Below are 17,997 nucleotides of genomic sequence, written 5' to 3'. Positions count from 1 at the left end.
GAGCCATAGTAGCGCAGGGAGGGGGTGGCAAGGGAGCCATGGAGGTAGATGGCAAGGGAGCCTAGAGTAATGGAGTTAGGGGGTGGCAAGGTATCCAGTTTAGAGGAGGGAGTGGCAAGAGAGCCATGAAGTTGGGTGGAAAAGGAGCCAGAGTAGCAGAGGGAGAGGGCAGCAAGGATGCCTGAAGTTGGGTGACAAGGGAGCCAGAGTAGTGGAGGGAGTGGGTGGTAAGGGAGCCAGGGAGGACGATGGCAAGGGAGCCAGAGTGGTGGAAGAAGGAGGCCGAGGGTCCAGGGCAGAGGTAGCCGGGGTGGCAAAAGGAAGGAAGGAAGGTGATGAGGCGAGGGAGGCGCCTATCGAAAAGTAAAAGGTTCGGCTGAGGAACTTGCACCAGGAGGGTACCATTGAGATAGATATTAATGATGACTCTGGAGGAATGGAAGGAGGCTAAGAGGACCTCCCAACGTGTGCCACTGTTTGTTACTTTATTTATTTATTTCATTTGATTGCACGCCCAAACCCTTATGTATCACTGCGTAGGTTACATACATCATAGTCATCTTAAGCAGTTACAAACATGGCAATTACAAGCACCTTAAAGTTACAAACATCTTAGGTGTCTTAACCAAGTTACATCAGACTTGGGAATCTTAGGCAGTAGCATAGGTATGAAGAGGACAGGTGGGTTCCTCAGAATAAGAGCGGGGTACATGTGGGTTTGGCTGTATATGGAGTGAAAAGACAAGCTGTGTTGGGCTTACGCTGTTAGTGTTTGTTAAACAACCAGGTTTTTAGTTGTTTCTTGAATTTAAGGAAGGAAGTTTTGTTGCTGAGGTGGGTGGGAAGCAAGTTCCAGATACACGGAGCTGCTATGGGGAAGCTGTCATTGCCTGCTCTGGAAGTAGTGAAGTGTGGGATATGGAGGTGTGTATTGGCGGTAGATCTGAGGATTCTGGGCGTGATTTTGCAAGAAATGCTTAGACTGAGATAGATTGGGGCCGTGTCAGAGAGGCATTTATGGGTGATGGTGAGAGTTTTGTGGAGAATTCTCGCTTGTACTGGAAGCCAGTGAGCATCTCTTCTATGCTGAGAAATGTGCTCTCTTCTGTTAATACTCAGAGCTGCTCTAAGGGCTTTGTTTTGCAGGAGTTGTAGTTTGGTTAAGTTTTTCTTTGAGGTCCCTAACAGCAGAACATTGCAATAGTCTGACTTTGTTAGGATAAGGGCTCTGGGAAGTGTCAGGCACTTTTCGCTGGAGAGGAGGGGTCTGCTTAGAGTGATGAATTTGGCTGTATATGCCGTGGAGGAGGCAAGAGCGCTAATGTGGTTATTCATGATGAGATTGGAGTCAAGATGTACTCCCAGGGTTTTGACTTTGTGAGATATAGTGATGGGGATGCCGTCTATCACTATGGAGGTGTATTCAGGGTGGAGTTTACTGAGTCTGGCTGCAGTGTAGACTATGAGTTTATAAACTTTGGATAATTGTTGCAGTTTGATTTGAAATTCTGGGGAGTGTTTTTTCCTTATTAAGTGTTCTAGGGCTCTTTTTTGCCTTCTGAGTTCTCTGAGTTTGTCATTGAACCAAGGGGAGCTGCGTTTAGGTTTGGGAAATTTGGTTTTGAGAGGGGCTACTTCATCGCGGATTTTAGGCATTGGCGATAGTGGTCCGAAATGCTCTCTGTATTAATACTGTCTAGTGGTTTGGTGTTTAGCAAGTTGTTAAGTAATGGATTTAAACTCTCAGGGGTGAGTTTGCGTGCATTTCTGGCCTAAATGGGTGCTAAGCTATGTGTTTTAGCTATTGGGTCTGAGTCAGGATTGATGTTGAATTTGATTAAGTTCTGGTCAGTCCATTGCATCTTGAGGATGTCTACTATGGTTACTGCGGTATTCAAGGTGAGTATCCAATCGAGAATTCTACCTTTGGAGTCGGTGGGGGTTTTCACTATTTGGGAGAATTGCATCTAACAGAATGCCTTGTGGCAGGCTGTTGCTTTGCTGTCCATGGGGTCGTTATAACCTAGATTGAAGTCTCCTAGTAGGAGATACTTGGTTTTGGGTTTGAGCAAGGGTGTGATTAATAGAGGTAAGTCTATGTCTGGATTGTTTGAGGCACTTGGTGCTCTGTATAGTATTAGCAAGTTGATAGTTACCTTAGGTCTGATGGATAACTTGAGAGCGAGGGCTTTGTAGCCAGCGAGTGATTCCATTTTACATTCCCTGAATTGTAATGAGGTTTTGTGGGTAATGGCCACTCCTCCACCCATGGATTCTAAGCGATCTGCTCTGAGGAGGGTGTACTCGGAAGGGACAGCTAGTGTGATCTGTGGGCCTGAGGCAGTATGCAGCCATGTTCCGGTGAACACTAAGAAGTCAAGTTTAAATTCCAGTATGCATCGTGTATATCGGTTGCGTGGGCCCCAAGGGATCTGACATTTAGTAGGGCTCCTAATAGAGGCTGACTGGATATGGGTGAGCTCGAGGGCAGGGTCAGAAGGGTCTGAGGGAGGGTTGCTGTGGTGTTAAATAAGTTTTGCGGGGTCTCATTAGAAGTGCAGGACCGCTGGGAGTTGATGTCAGGGATCTCCTGAATCACATGAGGTATGGGTGTAGTAGTGCAATGGATACAAGGAGAAGAGTGCTGGTTTTTGATGTGGGGGTGTTGGTGATGGGTGCGTGCTGTGAGTCTATCGTTTCTTTTAGATACAGTGATAAGTTTGGGCTATATTGTGTGTGGTTCTGGAGGAGAGGCGTGTGCGGCATATTCTACCCAGTAGTGGCAGAGTTTGGATGTGGGGTAGAATTGTGGTTGGGAAGGCTGGAGTGTTGGGAAGGAATGGCGTGGGGCAAGGCAGGGGGTGTTGTCTGAGGCAGTGAAGCTGGGCCAGGCCTGTCGAATGGAAGATGAATCCACCTTTAGAGAAGACTGGTGGAGTAGCAATGTCTGATCTGGTGTTGTAGGTGTAGGCGGGCATAGTTTGGTGAAATGAGGCACTATATAGTAGGAGGAAGTAACTGAGAATAAAGAGGATTGAGTGGGTTGGATTTGTGACTCTATGGTGTAGGCGCCCCAACATGTTGCTTGGTGGCTCGTTAGTCTGGGGGGGTGTACACCATCACAGGGTGAGGTGTGTGTTTGCATTAGGGCAGGCGTCTGTTGAAGTGCATAGGGGTGCTAAAGAGACACACTGATAGTGCAGGGGCGTGACACGTGGTTATAGTGGCGTGGTGGTAGGGGTGCTGATGGTTCGGATGGATAAGAAGAGGGCAGGGAGCAAAAACAGTGGTAAAGTAATTGGTGCAGCAGAGGGCTATCAGCACGGGCGTTAGGCCAGAGAGTACTTATGCAAAAAAATAGGCTGATTCAGAATTAGGCAGTGGGCTAGAGAACAACATAAAAATAGGCTAATACAAGATTGGGCAGTGGGCCAGAGAAAAACCCTACAAGTCAGCCAGTTCAGATTTAGGCGGTGGGCGAGTGAGCACCTTTGCATACAATTAGGCTGATGCAGTTTAGAACAGTTAAGCATCTATATGAGGCAAAACAACATTAAATATTAATCCTGCAAAGGAGGAGTGGATGCTGAGCGCGTACATGGGCGACTAGTCATGTAATTGGTACAGGTTGGGCAGTAAACACGATATAGGCAACAAGTACATGGAACGGACTAAGAATAGAAGGTTACAGTAGGGTAACAATTCTAGAACAGAGTACAAAGAACAACAAAACGGCACAGGTAAAGTGTACCAACAGTGGGAAGACAGTAGGTTAAGCTAGGGAAATCACATCTACAACAGAGTACAGCGAACAACAGAAAAGCACATGCAATAACAGTTGGAGCCAGCTCAGCACATCCTAGGGGGAGCCAGAGTGGGGGAGCCTAGAGAAGCGGAGAAAGGCCTATTGGCAAAAGCAAATCATGAGAATAGAGCCGTGGCCCAATACAAACTGTAGGGGAACATAGTTGCAGGGGTCCCCAAGCGTTCACCTAGAAGGAAAAAGCAGCATGCCACTCCTGGACATTTGATGGAAAGCCATGCATCGATGTAAAGAGGTGCAGATAAACGGTGCACCACCTGGCCTGGGATTAACAGTCTGCCACTCCTGGACATTTGATGCAAAGCCATGCATTGATGTAAGAGGGTGCAGGGATGAAATGCGGCTCCTGGCCTGGGATTAACAGTCTGTCCCCCCTGAACATTTGATGGAATGCCATGCATTGATGTAAACAGGCTCAGGGAAGCGGTGAACCACCTGGTTTGGGATTAACCGTCTGTCCCCCCTTTAAATTTGATGGAAAGCCAATGTATTGATGTAAACAGGCGCAGGGAAGCTGTCCACCTCCTGGCCTGAGATTGAGTCTGTCACTCCTGTACATTTAATGGAAAGCCATGAATTGGTGTAAACAGGTGCAGGGAAGCGGTGCACCTCCGGGACTGGGATTAACAGTGTGTCACTCCTGGACATTTCATGCAAAACCATGCATTGAAGTAAGAGGGTGCGGGGACAAAATGCGGCTCCTGGTTTGGGATTAACAGTCTGTCACCCCTAGACATTTGATGGAAAGCCATGCATTGATGTAAACAGGTGCAGGGAAATGGTGCACCGCCTGGTTTGGGATTAACAGTCTGCCATCCCTGGACATTTGATGGAAAGCCATGCATTATTGTAAACAGGCGCAGGGAAGTGGTGCACCTCCTGGCATGAGATTGAGTCTGTCACTCCTGGACATTTAATGGAAAGCCATGCTTTGTTGTAAGCAGGTGCAGGGAAGCGGTGCACCTCCCGGACTGGGATTAACAATCTGTCAACCCTGGACATTTGATGGAAAGCCATGCATTATTGTAAACAGGAGCAGGGAAGTGGTGCACCTCCTGGCATGAGATTGAGTCTGTCACTCCTGGACGTTTAATGGAAAAACATGCATTGGTGTAAGCAAGTGCATGGACGCGGTGCACCTCCTGGCCTGGTATTAATAGTCTGCCACTCCTGGACGTTTAATGGAAAGCCATGCATTGGTGTAAACACGCACAGTGTAGCCGTGCACCTCCTGGCCTGGCATTATCAGTCTGTCACTCCTGGACATTTACTGGAAAGCTGTGCATTGGTGTAAGCAGGTGCATGGAAGTGGTGCCCCCCCGCCTTGGCCTGCCCTGGATATTTAATGGAAAGTCATGCTTTGTTGTAAGCGGTGCAGGGAAGTGGTGCACCTCCTGGTCTTGGATTAATAGTCTGTCCCTCCTGGACATTTACTGGAAAGCCGTTCTTTGGTGTAAGTAGGCGTGGGGCTTCCTGGCTGTATCACCTCCGCAAATGGAGCAGAAAAGGCAGCATATCACTGGGGACAGCATAGAGCCGATGGGAAATGCAGTCAGGCTCCCCCAGCCCATACCCTCGTGGCCATAGAAACGCAGGGTGGAAGTAGGTGTGGGAGGCTTGAGACCCTCAGTCGCAGGAGAGCTGAGGGGCATCAGAGAGACTTCTAGGCCCTCTGGGGCAACCCCCAATCTTCAGCGACTGACCAGTGTCTCGGTAGCAAGACTTTCTTGAGCACCAGAACAGCGTTTTTAAACCCCTTGTGGCTGCAAGGAGACTGAACTTTGGCAAATAGCCCGGCAAGTCGATGGCCCAAGTCGATGACCAAGTCGATGACCCAAGAGCAGAAGGAAAGGGGGGCAGGTTACTGTAAACAAACAGTCACATTATTCGGCCTTCCCGGGGGCAAATCTACTGCCCCCGACTTGTCTCATCAAAGAAAAAAAACGCTTGTATAATTAAAAACGTATTTACTGGAAATACAAAAAGGAAAAAAAAAAGAAAAGTACAGAAGAGCACCCTTGTGTAAAAGAGGTGACGGAGATTTAAATTGGCAAAACAGGGAAGTGAGTAAATGCAACTGCTGCAGATAAGTATATATCCGGCAGGCCACACAGTCCAAGCAATACAGCTCGGCGGGTTGTGGCACTTGCCGTTGCGACCAGTGGTCATTGATAAGGGGCTGTTATCTCGAGAGCAACGAGACGTGCAAAGTGCGGGTGCTGCTACAAATCCAGCGATAATCCACTGCGCCCCTTCATCATGACGTAAACAAAACGAAACGTCTTCAACGCGTGATAATACGCGTTATTTACCGCACGCAACTGCAGGCGTATGGCATCAGAGAGTTTGGCCAAGAAGCCATAATTATTAAGAACCGGTTAGGGGTCCACCCTCCAAACCAAGAGCACAGTGGCAGGTGCCTTTATAATGTCTATCCGTTTTATTTAAATGTGTGTTTCTTAAAAGCTTGGACAGGATTTTCAACACGTTGTTTCGTGGCTATGTGTGAGTCTTGGTCCAAACCTATTTTCCTTCACTTTACTTTCGCCTGTTCGCAGCTTTGCTATGTTTCTAAATCGAGGACTACGAGAACCAGAATGCAAAGGAAATCCCAGGGCTGTAAGAGACGCTCGCATCTGGCCTAGCCATCCTGGGATCTCCGGTGTTCCTTCGCCCCCTCCCACTGACAGGTGGTCCCGGGAGCTCCAGATCCCCGGGGTAGGAAGTTGCGCTTCCTCCGCTGAGGGATACCAGTAACCGAGGTGCAGCACACCCGTAGTGCGGTACCCCAAGGCGGAGCAAGGGGGCCCCGGGGATCTCAGCCGCGGTTCCGGATGGGCCCAGGTGGCAGAGGGGCCGCGGTAGGGGCGCTTGAGGAAGGTGGGGGCGGGCTATGAAGGGGGGCAGGTGGGCGAGAACGCTCCTCGTTGACGCGCAGAGGCAGCGGCAGTGTCTGCGCGGTGGCCCCCTCCTTTGCCAGGCCGCCCCGCGTTGCCGCTTTGTGCACCTTGGGGTCCGCTCTGTTGCCTGCGACGGGCAAGGAAGGGCCGAGGCCTATTGGGGTGCCGGAGACCTCCCACGTCTCTCCTTCCTTCGGCCTCTCCATCTTGTACTGAGGAGAGAGAGGGGATAACGGCGAATGGAGGCGAGGAGAATGGGGGGAGCGCAGAGACAACACTGCCGGTGAGATTTATAAGAGGAATAATAACAATATTGGCCCTCTAAGCGGTGCGCGCGCACACAGAGCCCTCTCCGGGAGGTTGCCGGAGGTAAGGAGCGGACAGCGCCACACGGGGAAGGAGGGCCGAGGACGAAGAGGCTGGAAGATGGCTCCCGGGCCCCGCTGCTCGCTCGGCCGCCTCCCGCTGGCCCTCTGCTGGCTCGGAGCGCTGGCCCTGGCGGCGGCGGCCGCCGAAGACCACGGTAAGGACCTGGAGTGCAAGCTGAAGAGCATCACCGTGTCGGCGCTGCCCTTCCTGCGGGAGAACGACCTGAGCATCATGCACAGCCCGTCGGCCTCCGAGCCCAAGCTGCTCTTCTCGGTGCGCAACGACTTCCCGGGGGAGATCGCCGTGGTGGACGACCTGGAGAACACCGAGCTGCCCTACTTCGTGCTGGGTGAGTCTGGGGGGAGGGGGTGGTGCGGGGGCGGCTGAGCCCCGGGGCATGGTGCTGCCAAGGGGCTGAAGGTGTAAGGTGGCAGGACAGTGTGGTGGGCCACACAGGAGCGGGGGCTGCACCGGGTCATAAGGTGTGGGGCGCATGCGATAGCCACTGCAGGGGGGCAACAGGCTGAGGGCGCGCTGCTGGGTGGACATGGATGGGGGCAAAAGCGACGAGCGTGGGGTAGCCATGGCCCGTGGTGCGGTGACCAGCGTTCCAGGTGGCATGGGGGGGGGGGGGCTTGGTGAATAACATAGCTGTTGTTATGAGCTGGTGCTCTATGAAGGTCCATCTTTTGATACAGCGTTTTTGCTAGCATTAAACTTCTCGGCGCTTTTAATTGTGGAAGTTAAGCAAACTAACGCACACGCAGTTGAAATGTTTCCTGGTTCGCCCATTGGGGTCAAGTGGGGACACTCTGATTGGGACTTAGCTCTCTTGGTTCATAAGTCGCCAATGTAGCCACTGTGTTTTGTATCTATTGTTTTTGAGCATGACAATTGAAAGCCTTTAAAACAGAAACGATGTCCACAGCAACACAATATTTATAGTGTGTGGTCGGTCGAAAGTCGTGCATGGTGCAAAGTTGGTATTTAACTTGTGTAGTTCTTTTCATGTTGCCACTATCCTATGCAATTCCAAATCCGAATTCGGTGGTATTGTTTTAACCAAGGATTGTTACACGTATCACGAGACTCCCCTATATAACAGAGACTCATGGAGTCTCCAGGCCTGGTGCAAAATGCCCGTGTTTCTAATGTATATCGCCAGTGATTGAAGTGAGCGGGAACGGCCGGGAGCGGTGTTCCACTACTTTATTTTTTCTTCTGTTTACCATTCCTCTACTTTTTACAGCCATATGCACCATTCTATACAGAGGATTTGTCCATTCATGTCCCTTTGCAAGTGTAAAGTTGTAATAGGAGCCTTAGTTACTAGTCACTTAGACTATTGCAATGCCCCGGCCGCAACACCTTGTCACATGTTGCACTATGCTTCCGCCTACCCGCTCCCCTGCAGAGAACACACAGTTCCACTACTTTGTTCGGTACACTTCTACCACTGTATATAGCACATATAGGGCCCTAAGCGTAGCCGTGAGACAGCCATACTAAGATTTCCTATATAATTCAGGACGAACTTACACACCCTTAGCAGTTAAGGTTGTGGAGCACAGATTGCACATTGAGTTAATCTACATGCAATGTGTGTTAAGGTATAGGGCAACTACTGCACACACAGGCCCTGACTCATGGAATTATTTGCGTGTAAAACAGGGATTTGCGTGCCTTTCGGTCCGCAAATCCCCATTCGTCAAACAAGCAAATAATTCCATGAATCAGGGCCACAATGCCTTGAGTTGAGGTAGAAGCCAGTGTTTAAGGAATCGGGTGCAGATTGCATATGCAATGTTCTGAGTTAAGCTAGATGCCAGCATGTGGTAGGTCCCAGGGTGCAGATTGCACGCTCAATGCCTTGAGTTGCGCTAGATGCTAGTGTGTGCTAAATTATAGGGCACAGATTGCACGCTCAATGCCCTGAGTTGCGCAAGATGCTAGTGTGTGCTAAATTATAGGGCACAGATTGCACGCTCACTACCTTGAGTTGCGCTAGATGCTAGTGTATGATAAATTATAAGGCACAGATTGCACACTCAATGCCTTGAGTTGCGCAAGATGCTAGTGTGTGCTAAATTATAGGGCACAGATTGAACACTCATTGCCTTGAGTTGCGCAAGATGCTAGTGTGTGCTAAATCATAGGGCAGAGATTGCATGCTAAATGCCTTGAGTTGCGCTAGATGCTAGTGTGTGCTAAATTATAGGGCACAGATTGTACAGTCAATGCCTTTAGATGCTAGTGTGTGCTAAATTATAGTGCACAGATTGTACATTCAATGCCTTGAGTTGCGCTAGATGTTAGTGTGCGCTAAATTATAGGCCACAGATTATACATTCAATGCCTTGAGTTGCGCAATATGTTAGTGTGTGCTAAAGTACAGGGCACATATTGCACACTCAATGCCTTCTGGCGCGCTAGATGTTAGTGTGTGCTAAAGTACAGGGAACAAATTGCACTCTCAATGACTTGTGGTGTGCTAGATGCTAGTGTGTGCTAATAGGTCACATATTGCACGCTCAATGCCTTGAGTTGCGCTAGATGCTAGTGTGTGCTAACTGATAGGGCACAGATTGCATGCTCAATACCTTGAGTTGCGCTAGATGCTAGTGCATGCGAAATTATAGGGCACAGATTGCACTCTCAATGCCTTGAGTTGTGCTAGATGCTAGTGTATGCTAAAGTACAGGGCACAGATTGCACACTCAATGCCTTGTGGTGCGCTATATGCTAGTGTGTGCTAATAGGCACATATTGCATGCTCAATGCCTTGGGTTGTTCTAGATGTTAGTGTGTGCTAAATTATATGGCACAAATTGTACATTCAATGCCTTGAGTTGCGCCAAATGCTAGTGTGTGCTAAATTATAGGGCACAGATTGCACGCTCAATGCCTTCAGTTGCGCTAGATGCTAGTGTGTACTAAAGTACAGGGCACAGATTGCACACTCAATGCCTTGAGTTGTGCTAGATGCTAGTGTATGCTAAATTATAGGGAACAGATTGCACGCTCAATGCCTTGAGTTGCGCTAGATGCTAGTGTATGCTAAATTATAGGGAACAGATTGCACGCTCAAGGCCTTTAGTTGCGCTAGATGCTAGTGTGTGCTAAATTATAGGGCACAGATTGCACGCTCAATGTGCTAGATGCTAGTGTATGCTAAATTATAGGGAACAGATTTCAGGCTCAAGGCCTTGAGTTGCGTTAGATGCTAGTGTGTGCTAAATTATAGGGCACAGATTGTGCATTCAATGCCTTGAGTTGTGCTAGATGCTAGTGTGTGCTAAATTATAGGGCACAGCTTGTGCATTCAATGCTTTGAGTTGCGCTAAATGCTAGTGTGTGCTAAATTATAGGGCACAGATTGTACATTCAATGAATTGAGTTGTGCTAAATGTAAGTGTGTGCTAAAGTACAGGGCACAGATTGCGCAGTCAATGTCCTGAGTTGTGCTAGATGCTAGTGTGTGCTAATAGGGCACAGATTGCACGATCAATGCCTTGTGTTGCGCTAGATGCTAGCGTGTTTTAAGGTACGGGACAAATATTGGGTACACATTGATTTAGGCTGCTGCAGATGCCAGTGTGTGTATTACCGTAAAGTATCATATTTCAAACAGCAATGGATGAAACACATCTGGCTTAAAATGACAATTAAAAGGAGAGACTTGCTCTTTGGCTCAAATAGTGAGGGAAAAATATGATGTTGCCAAGAACATCACTCGTATTCTTTGTGAGAAGATGTCTTTGCTGTCTTAGGTTGCATGCGTGTGACTCTGCAGAGGGGTCTTACTTTCTCCCATCAGGATGACTCAGAAGTCAAAGGTTGCTATTTTACTATCATAAGAGGGGGCCGGAAATACTCGTCATTTTGAAGGATATTTGGGCCATCACAGTGGGAGATGTTGTCAACTCCCCAAATCCCTTATACAGAAGGGTCTTCAAAGGAGAGCAGTCATATAGGCTACAGGACTGAACCATTTAGCCATTCCAGTTCAGTAGCAGAAATCCTGCTGCCTCTGTCAAGGTCCCTTTAGTCCCTCCCCTCAACCTCACGTGCAGTGATGCACTCCCCTCCACTTCATGTGTGATGCCAGTTGTGCTGCTTGCACTTCCTATTCCCACTCCCAGGATTAGCCTTTCTGCTGTTGTTTTCTCTCGGTTAGACTATGTTTATCCAGAGCAACCTTTGGCGTCCTAGATCTTTTGGACTACGACGCCCATGATCTCTAACCAGCATTGACAATGGTGAGGTATAATGGGAGTCCTAGTCCAAAACGTCTGGAGAGCTGCAGGTTACAGACCTCGGATCTAGAGGGACCGACAGCACGCAGATATGGTTGCTGCCACTATCCTGCTGTGTCTCCCCCCCCCCCAACCCCCGAACCTCCCATCCCCTGGACCAGGGACTGGGTGCGGAGTCTGAAACAGGTGGGCAGGGCTCCGTTGGCTTTACTTTTCTCACAAGCTTGCAGCAGTGGTATAGCCATCAAGGCCAAAATCTCGGGAGAAGTGTTCGGGTTGTTGCAATGTACAAGATAACACACCATGTTCACGGCTGAAACACGGTTGGAATAAAACGGGGCATACTCCCAAAAGTCGAGTCACTCTTTAATCACTCAGTTATATGCAGGTACAGGTCAAATGTCTTTTGTGGAAGGAAAAAGAAAGTCTTGTGCCCAAATAGTTGTACAGTAAACTAGTCATTAGGATTAGGGTAAAGAATGGGATGATATTTTCAGAGAAACCAGCAGTTTTAATGTTGTTCTATCTCACAGGGGTTTCAGCACCATAGACAGCGCCAGACACCTCATTGCAGTTGACTGCCTATGGAGTCAGTGGGGCAGGTTAGGATTTGTACCTAGCATGTGGTTTTTGGCGGATGTGTCCTTCCCGGTTTTGTTGCTGTTCCGAAACTTGGGACACCATGGCCATGCTTTGAATGCTAAGAAGGCGAAATCAGGTGAACGTAGCCACGCGACGGTGATGGGAGCCCTTGGGGCCACAGCATGCACTGTCCCGCGGCTCATTTGAGGTGGCAGTTTGTTTGGGGTCTTCCAGTGTCGCTGGCGGAGGAGTCTGCGGAAGCTATGATCTTGGCAGACTCACCAGAGAGCTGTTAATAAGATATGGAGGGAACATTCCGGACCAACACAAATGACCGTTCCCATTGCAGAGGTTCGGGTGGCATTCTGTTGATTGTAGCATGGAGATACACGGGGGTGGGGGGGGTGGGGGGAGCGCAGACAAAATAGGAGGTAGGGCTGGGCGATATATTGATATATTTTCAAAGTCGATATAGGATTAGACAATATGGTTAACATCGAGATATATACCTACATACATTATTATGTTATTACATAGACTACATAATTTTATTTACATCATATTTACACAACTGTGTGCTTTTCTCAAACAGGAAGAGGAACCCTGTATTTGCACTTTATTTTGATCAATGTCTTATAAATAAAGGTGTTTGTTACATCTCACATGTAGTTGGTGGCTTACAACTGAACATTTAGGGGCCGATTCATGGAACAAATGTGCGCCGAAAATCGTGGTGCAAGGTGACGCAAGCGTGAAAAAGCAAGCGCATGCGTAATTGTGCGATTTATGGAAGGGCCTGCGCATGTTTTCCCCAGGACGTGCACCAAATCCGTGCGTGGCACACACGGGCGCACACGTCATTGCAACATCCAGCACACCATGCGCGAGATGCACAGCGAAAGCGCACAACGTTAGCGCACACATCAAAAAGGGGGCGGAACATGGGGTGGGACGCGCGGAAAGGGGAACAACGTGTGAAAATAAGGGTGTAACTGGGGATGTACTGCTGGGAAGTACACGGAACGCCCACACTCACGCAAACCACACATATTCATGGAATCGAATAGGGGAAACCCGCGCACGGCCAAAGACACGCACAGGCCTAAACACGTCCGCCACAGGAAGGCAGGCAGTAGCATCCCTGCACATTACAAAAGTGTGCGCAAACAACAAACACGTATATACAGCTACGATGAATGTCCCATAATGTGACCCCCTAGGAGAAATTATGTGTCATGCAACGCACAGGCATACCATAAAAGCAAGAAAAAGAGTTTAGCGACCCCTGTAGCCCAAGTGCATGTAAAACTACACGTGCACCCCCGTAATATACGTACCCTGCTCGCGCCAGGCCTTTCGCGTGTGAAACTACACGTGCACCCCCGGAATACGCACGGGCAGCCCATCAACCCTCCCCATGCCCTGCAGGCAGCCCATCCACTCTCCCCATGCCCCGCAGGCAGCCCATTCACCCTGGGCATGCTCCGCAGGCAGCCAATCCACCCTGGGCATGCCCCACAGGCAGCCCATACACCCTGGGCATGCCCCGCAGACAGCCCACTCCACAGGGGGGACTTTTTGCATGTGTTCTCGCTGGCGCAAGCGGGGTACGTGTATTCCAAGTGGTGCGCATGTAGTCTTACACGCGATAGGCCTGGCGCGAGAGCAGTATGTGTATTCCGAGGGGTGCGCAGGGACTTTTACACATGATTTCGTGGTTGGGGGGCTGTATGCTGGCGTCAAAGTCTAGTCAGCTTCAGGTATCTCTCCTCCAAGGGGCCAGGTTTTCACCCAAGTCATGGTCACTCTCAGACCCCACTGGCGAGTCCTTTCGAGAAGCGAGGTGAGCACACAACATGGCTGATCTCAGAGACGTTATTATGGGTGGGAAAACGGGGTACATCCCCCAGGCTTTCACCCTTTGGTGGGGGGCCCATCTCCTGCCCAACTTGGGGCTCATGGTGGGGTGGTACTTCTTTCTTTCTTTCTTTCTTTCTTTCTTTCTTTCTTTCTTTCTTTCTTTCTTTCTTTCTTTCTTTCTTTCTTTCTTTCTTTCTTTCTTTCTTTCTTTCTTTCTTTCTCATGTTCATTTATACACAGAAAATAACACATGCATCGTGAATGCATGCCTGCAGGCACATTTGACACACACAGAAAAACGCATTTGCAATGCCAACAGTTTGGGCTTTTGTGTAGGCATGGGAAAGGCACGTGGCACTGTGTAGTGGTATTACCGGGCCATTGATGGTAGCAGGTGCACAATGGTGCAAATACCTATCTAATGGTCGCACCTGGCAAATGACTAATACTCGTACACAATCCAAAGCGGTTAGCTTTGTCTATGCTTGTTTATAACAGGACTTCAGTGAAGGACACGCATAGGGCCTCATTACGAGGCAGCCGGAATGGGTTTAACGGCTCTGGTAATGGTAAAACACCCGTAGTGCGGTACCCCAGGGCAGAGCAAGGGAGCAGAGGTGGCAGAGGGGCCGCGGTAAGGGCGCTAGAGGAAGGTGGGGCGGGCTATAAAGGGGGGGCAGCTGGGCGAGAACGCTCCTTGTTGATGCGCACCGGCAGTGTCTGCGCGGTGGCCCCCTCCTTTGCCAGGCCGCCCCGCGTTGCCGCTTTGTGCTCCTTGGGGTCCGCTCTGTTGCCAGCGACGGGCAAGGAAGGGCCGATGCCCATTGGGGTGCCGGGGACCTCCCGCGTCTCTCCTTCCGTCAGCCTCTCCATTTTGTGCTGAGGAGAGAGAGGGGGTAACAGCGAATGGAGGCGAGTGGAATGGGGGGAGCGCTGGAAGATGGCTCCCGTGCCCCGCTGCTCGCTCGGCCGCCTCCAGCTGGCCCTGTGCTGGCTCGGAGCGCTGGCCCTGGCGACGTCGGCCACCGAAGACCACGGCAAGGAACTGGAGTGCAAGCTCAAGAGCATCACTGTGTCTGCGCTGCCCTTCCTGTGGGAGAACGACCTGAGCATCATGCACAGCCGGTCGGCCTCTGAGCCCAAGCTGCTCCCTCGGTGTGCAACGACTTCCCGGGGGAGATTGCTGTGGTGGATGACCTGGAGAACACCGAGCTGCCCTACTTCGTTCTGGGTGAGTCTGAGGGGATGAGGGGGCAGCAGAGCCCCGGGGCATGGGGCTGCCAAGGGGTTGAAGCTGTAAGGTGGCAGGACAGTGTGGTGGGCCACACGGGGGGTGGGGGGGCTGCACCGGGTCCTAAGATGTGGGGCGCATGCAAAGGCCAATTGCACGAGGCAACAGGCTGAGGGCGCCCTGCTGTGTGGACATGGAGTGGGGGCAACAGCGACGAGCGTGGGGTAACAATGGTCCGTGGTGGGGTGACTAGCGTTCGGGATGGCATGGGGGCCGGGGGGGGATCAGTTTGGTGAATGGCTGACTGTTCTTATGAGCTGGTGGTCTATGAAGGTCCATCTTTTGATACAGCGTGTTTGCTAGCATTAAACACACTTGTCAGCGCTTTTAATTGTGGAAGTTAAGCAAACTAACGCACAAGCAGTTGAAATGTTTCCTGGTTCGCCCATTGGGGTCAAGTGGGGACACTCTGATTGGGACTTAGGTCTCTTGGTTCATAAGTCACCAATGTAGCCACTGTGTTTTGTATCTATTGTTATTGAGCATGACAATTGAAAGCCTTTAAAACAGAAACGATGTACACAGCAACACAATATTTATAGTGTGTGGTCGGTAGAAAGTCGTGCATGGTGCAACGTTGTTATTTAACTTGTGTAGTTTTTTTTACGTTGCCTCTATCCCATGCAATTCCAAATCCTAATTAGGTGGTTTTTTTAACCAAGCATTGTTACACGTATCACGAGACTCCCCTATACAACAGACACACATGGCGTCTCTGGGCCTGGTGTAAAATGCCAGTGTTCCTAATGTATATCGCCAGTGATTGAAGTGAGCGGGAACAGTTGGGAGCAGTGTTCCACTGCTTTATTTTTTCTGCTGTTTACCATTCCTCTACTTTTTACAGCCATATGCACCATTCTATACAGAGGATTTGTCCATTCATGTCCCCGTGCAAGTGTAAAGTTGTAATAGGAGCCTTAGTTACTAGTCACTTAGACTATTTTTTTTTTTATTTTGTTATAGCTGATTACATCAACTTTTCAAAATTTAGACAGTTTAAATTAATTACATAACAGAAGTAAATACATGATAATGCAGAAGTAAATACGTAAAGCAGAAGGATGAAAACCTAATTAAAATGACCATCATAAAAACCAGAAGTCCAATTGAGGCTATTGAATTCTCAATTTAAAAGGATTCACATTATTAATTAATCTATTCAAGATGCTTATAACGGTATCTCATCAGATAAAACATTTTCCAAAAAGTGCACAATAGCCTTCATGACTGAAAATCTGGTACTCTTAAATAACATACTCCAGATCTCATTTTCATCCTTCTCCATGTACAATTCCAGAAGATTTTTGCAATGTTTCTGACGGGTATCATACAAAAGTGGACATGACACAATTAGATGTTGAAGTGATTCTTTCACACCTCGATTTTTACAAAAACGACAAAAGTTAAGATCCACATGAATAATTTTGCGTCTGACCATAATCTCTCTCGTCAGCCACAAATTCAGCCTCACACGTAAAAATTTATTGCAAATGTTTGCTGATGGGCATTTCAGCAGGTATCCCGCTGCATGTTCTAGACATTTAGGACCGAAAAGATTAGGGTCGAAATCTTTGTACTTTACACATAGCTCGTGAGTTATAATCCAATCCCAACAAAAGAATTTTTTCTTAGTGCTAATTGGGTTGTCTATAAGATATTGCAAGGAGATATTAGCTCTAGCTAATGTGTCTATAACCAAGTTGCGCCATCTCATGGGGAAAGGAGCAGAGGATCCTGCTAACTGGCGAGCTACTGTGCTCAAGATGTTGTTATTAGTGATTCCAAGGAGGCTTTTCCGAAACAAGGCACACATTCTCCATTTCACCCTGCTATGCAGCGAGTTCAAACCCAATTCGAATCTTAATATGGGTAAGGGTACACAGTTTGGAAGCCGCAACACCTTTTTCCAGAAAGTGGCCTCAAGTCTATTCCACGAGTTGTCATCGGAGTATAGTTTTGACTCCGCACCGTAGAGCAGGATGGGTACTACCTTTTGTTCAAAGAACGTCACAATATGTTTCAGCGTAAACTTCCCGTATTTGTATATCAGAATTTTCGCTTGCGATATGAGGCTCAGCAGTTTTGTGTCTAAGATATGTGTGCAAGCAACATGGGTGGGGGTATTTTGTATGGCGACACCCAAATACTTATAGTTCGAAACAGTTTCCATGATTTGTTGTTGCAGGAACCACGGCCCATTATAAGTTCTACATTTACCATAAGGTTTGCAGACCATAATCTGAGATTTAGACAGATTAATTTTGAGCAAGTTTGAATCTGCGTAATGTGAGAGAGCAGTTAACAAGTTCTGCATACCCTTTGGTGTCTGTGAAATCAAAACCAAGTCATCTGCATAGAGCATCCACGGAATGCGTTGGCCACCCAACTCCGGAGCGTCAGTATTAATACCAAGAAAGGATAAGCCTACATCTAATATAAAAAGATTAAATAATGTGGATGCCAATATACATCCTTGTTTGAGTCTGACAGACGTCGGAATGGGTGCCGATAGGAGGCCTTCACGTGTGGGTCGGACTTGCATAGACGTGTTTGTGTAAAGTTGTACAATTAGGGCCAGAATAGAGCTGGGGCAGCCAAACGCTTTTAATTTATTGAAGAGAAGGATCCGATCTATAGAGTCAAACGCTGCCCGGAAGTCTATAAATGCAAAAAATAGAGTTTGTTTCTTAGTTGAATATTGAGCTTTCAACATATTGATGGTGATGATATTAGGAATTGTTCCTAAACCAGTGACAAAGCCCGCTTGAAAAGGATCTCGTCTCCAGTGATTCTTGGTCCACTCATTTAATTCTCGTAGAATGAGTCGGCAAAAAATCTTTCCTGAGACGTCCAATAGTGATATGGGTCTATAACTTGCCGGGCATGCACGATCTCCCTTCTTATAAATCGGAATGA

General features: G+C 48.6%; 1 protein-coding gene across 2 annotated transcripts in view; it reads left to right on the top strand.

Annotated features, from left to right (window-relative positions):
• Positions 1-6,450: 6,450 nt before the first annotated feature.
• Positions 6,451-17,997, top strand: part of ASTN1 (astrotactin 1) — a 1,300,999-nt gene continuing 1,289,452 nt past the window's right edge. For both annotated transcript variants that reach the window (XM_069641148.1, XM_069641147.1), the window contains exon 1: positions 6,451-7,441. In XM_069641148.1, the coding sequence (XP_069497249.1) occupies positions 7,150-7,441 (292 nt within the window). In that variant the 5' untranslated portion in view covers positions 6,451-7,149. The remainder of the gene's footprint in view (positions 7,442-17,997) is intronic.

Source organism: Ambystoma mexicanum, chromosome 1q (genome assembly GCF_040938575.1).
Source record: "Ambystoma mexicanum isolate Mex_15411 chromosome 1q, UKY_AmexF1_1, whole genome shotgun sequence".
In the NCBI taxonomy this organism is placed as follows: domain Eukaryota; kingdom Metazoa; phylum Chordata; class Amphibia; order Caudata; family Ambystomatidae; genus Ambystoma; species Ambystoma mexicanum.
Note: the sequence above shows the minus strand (reverse complement) of the source record. Positions and strands in the feature narration are given on the sequence as shown.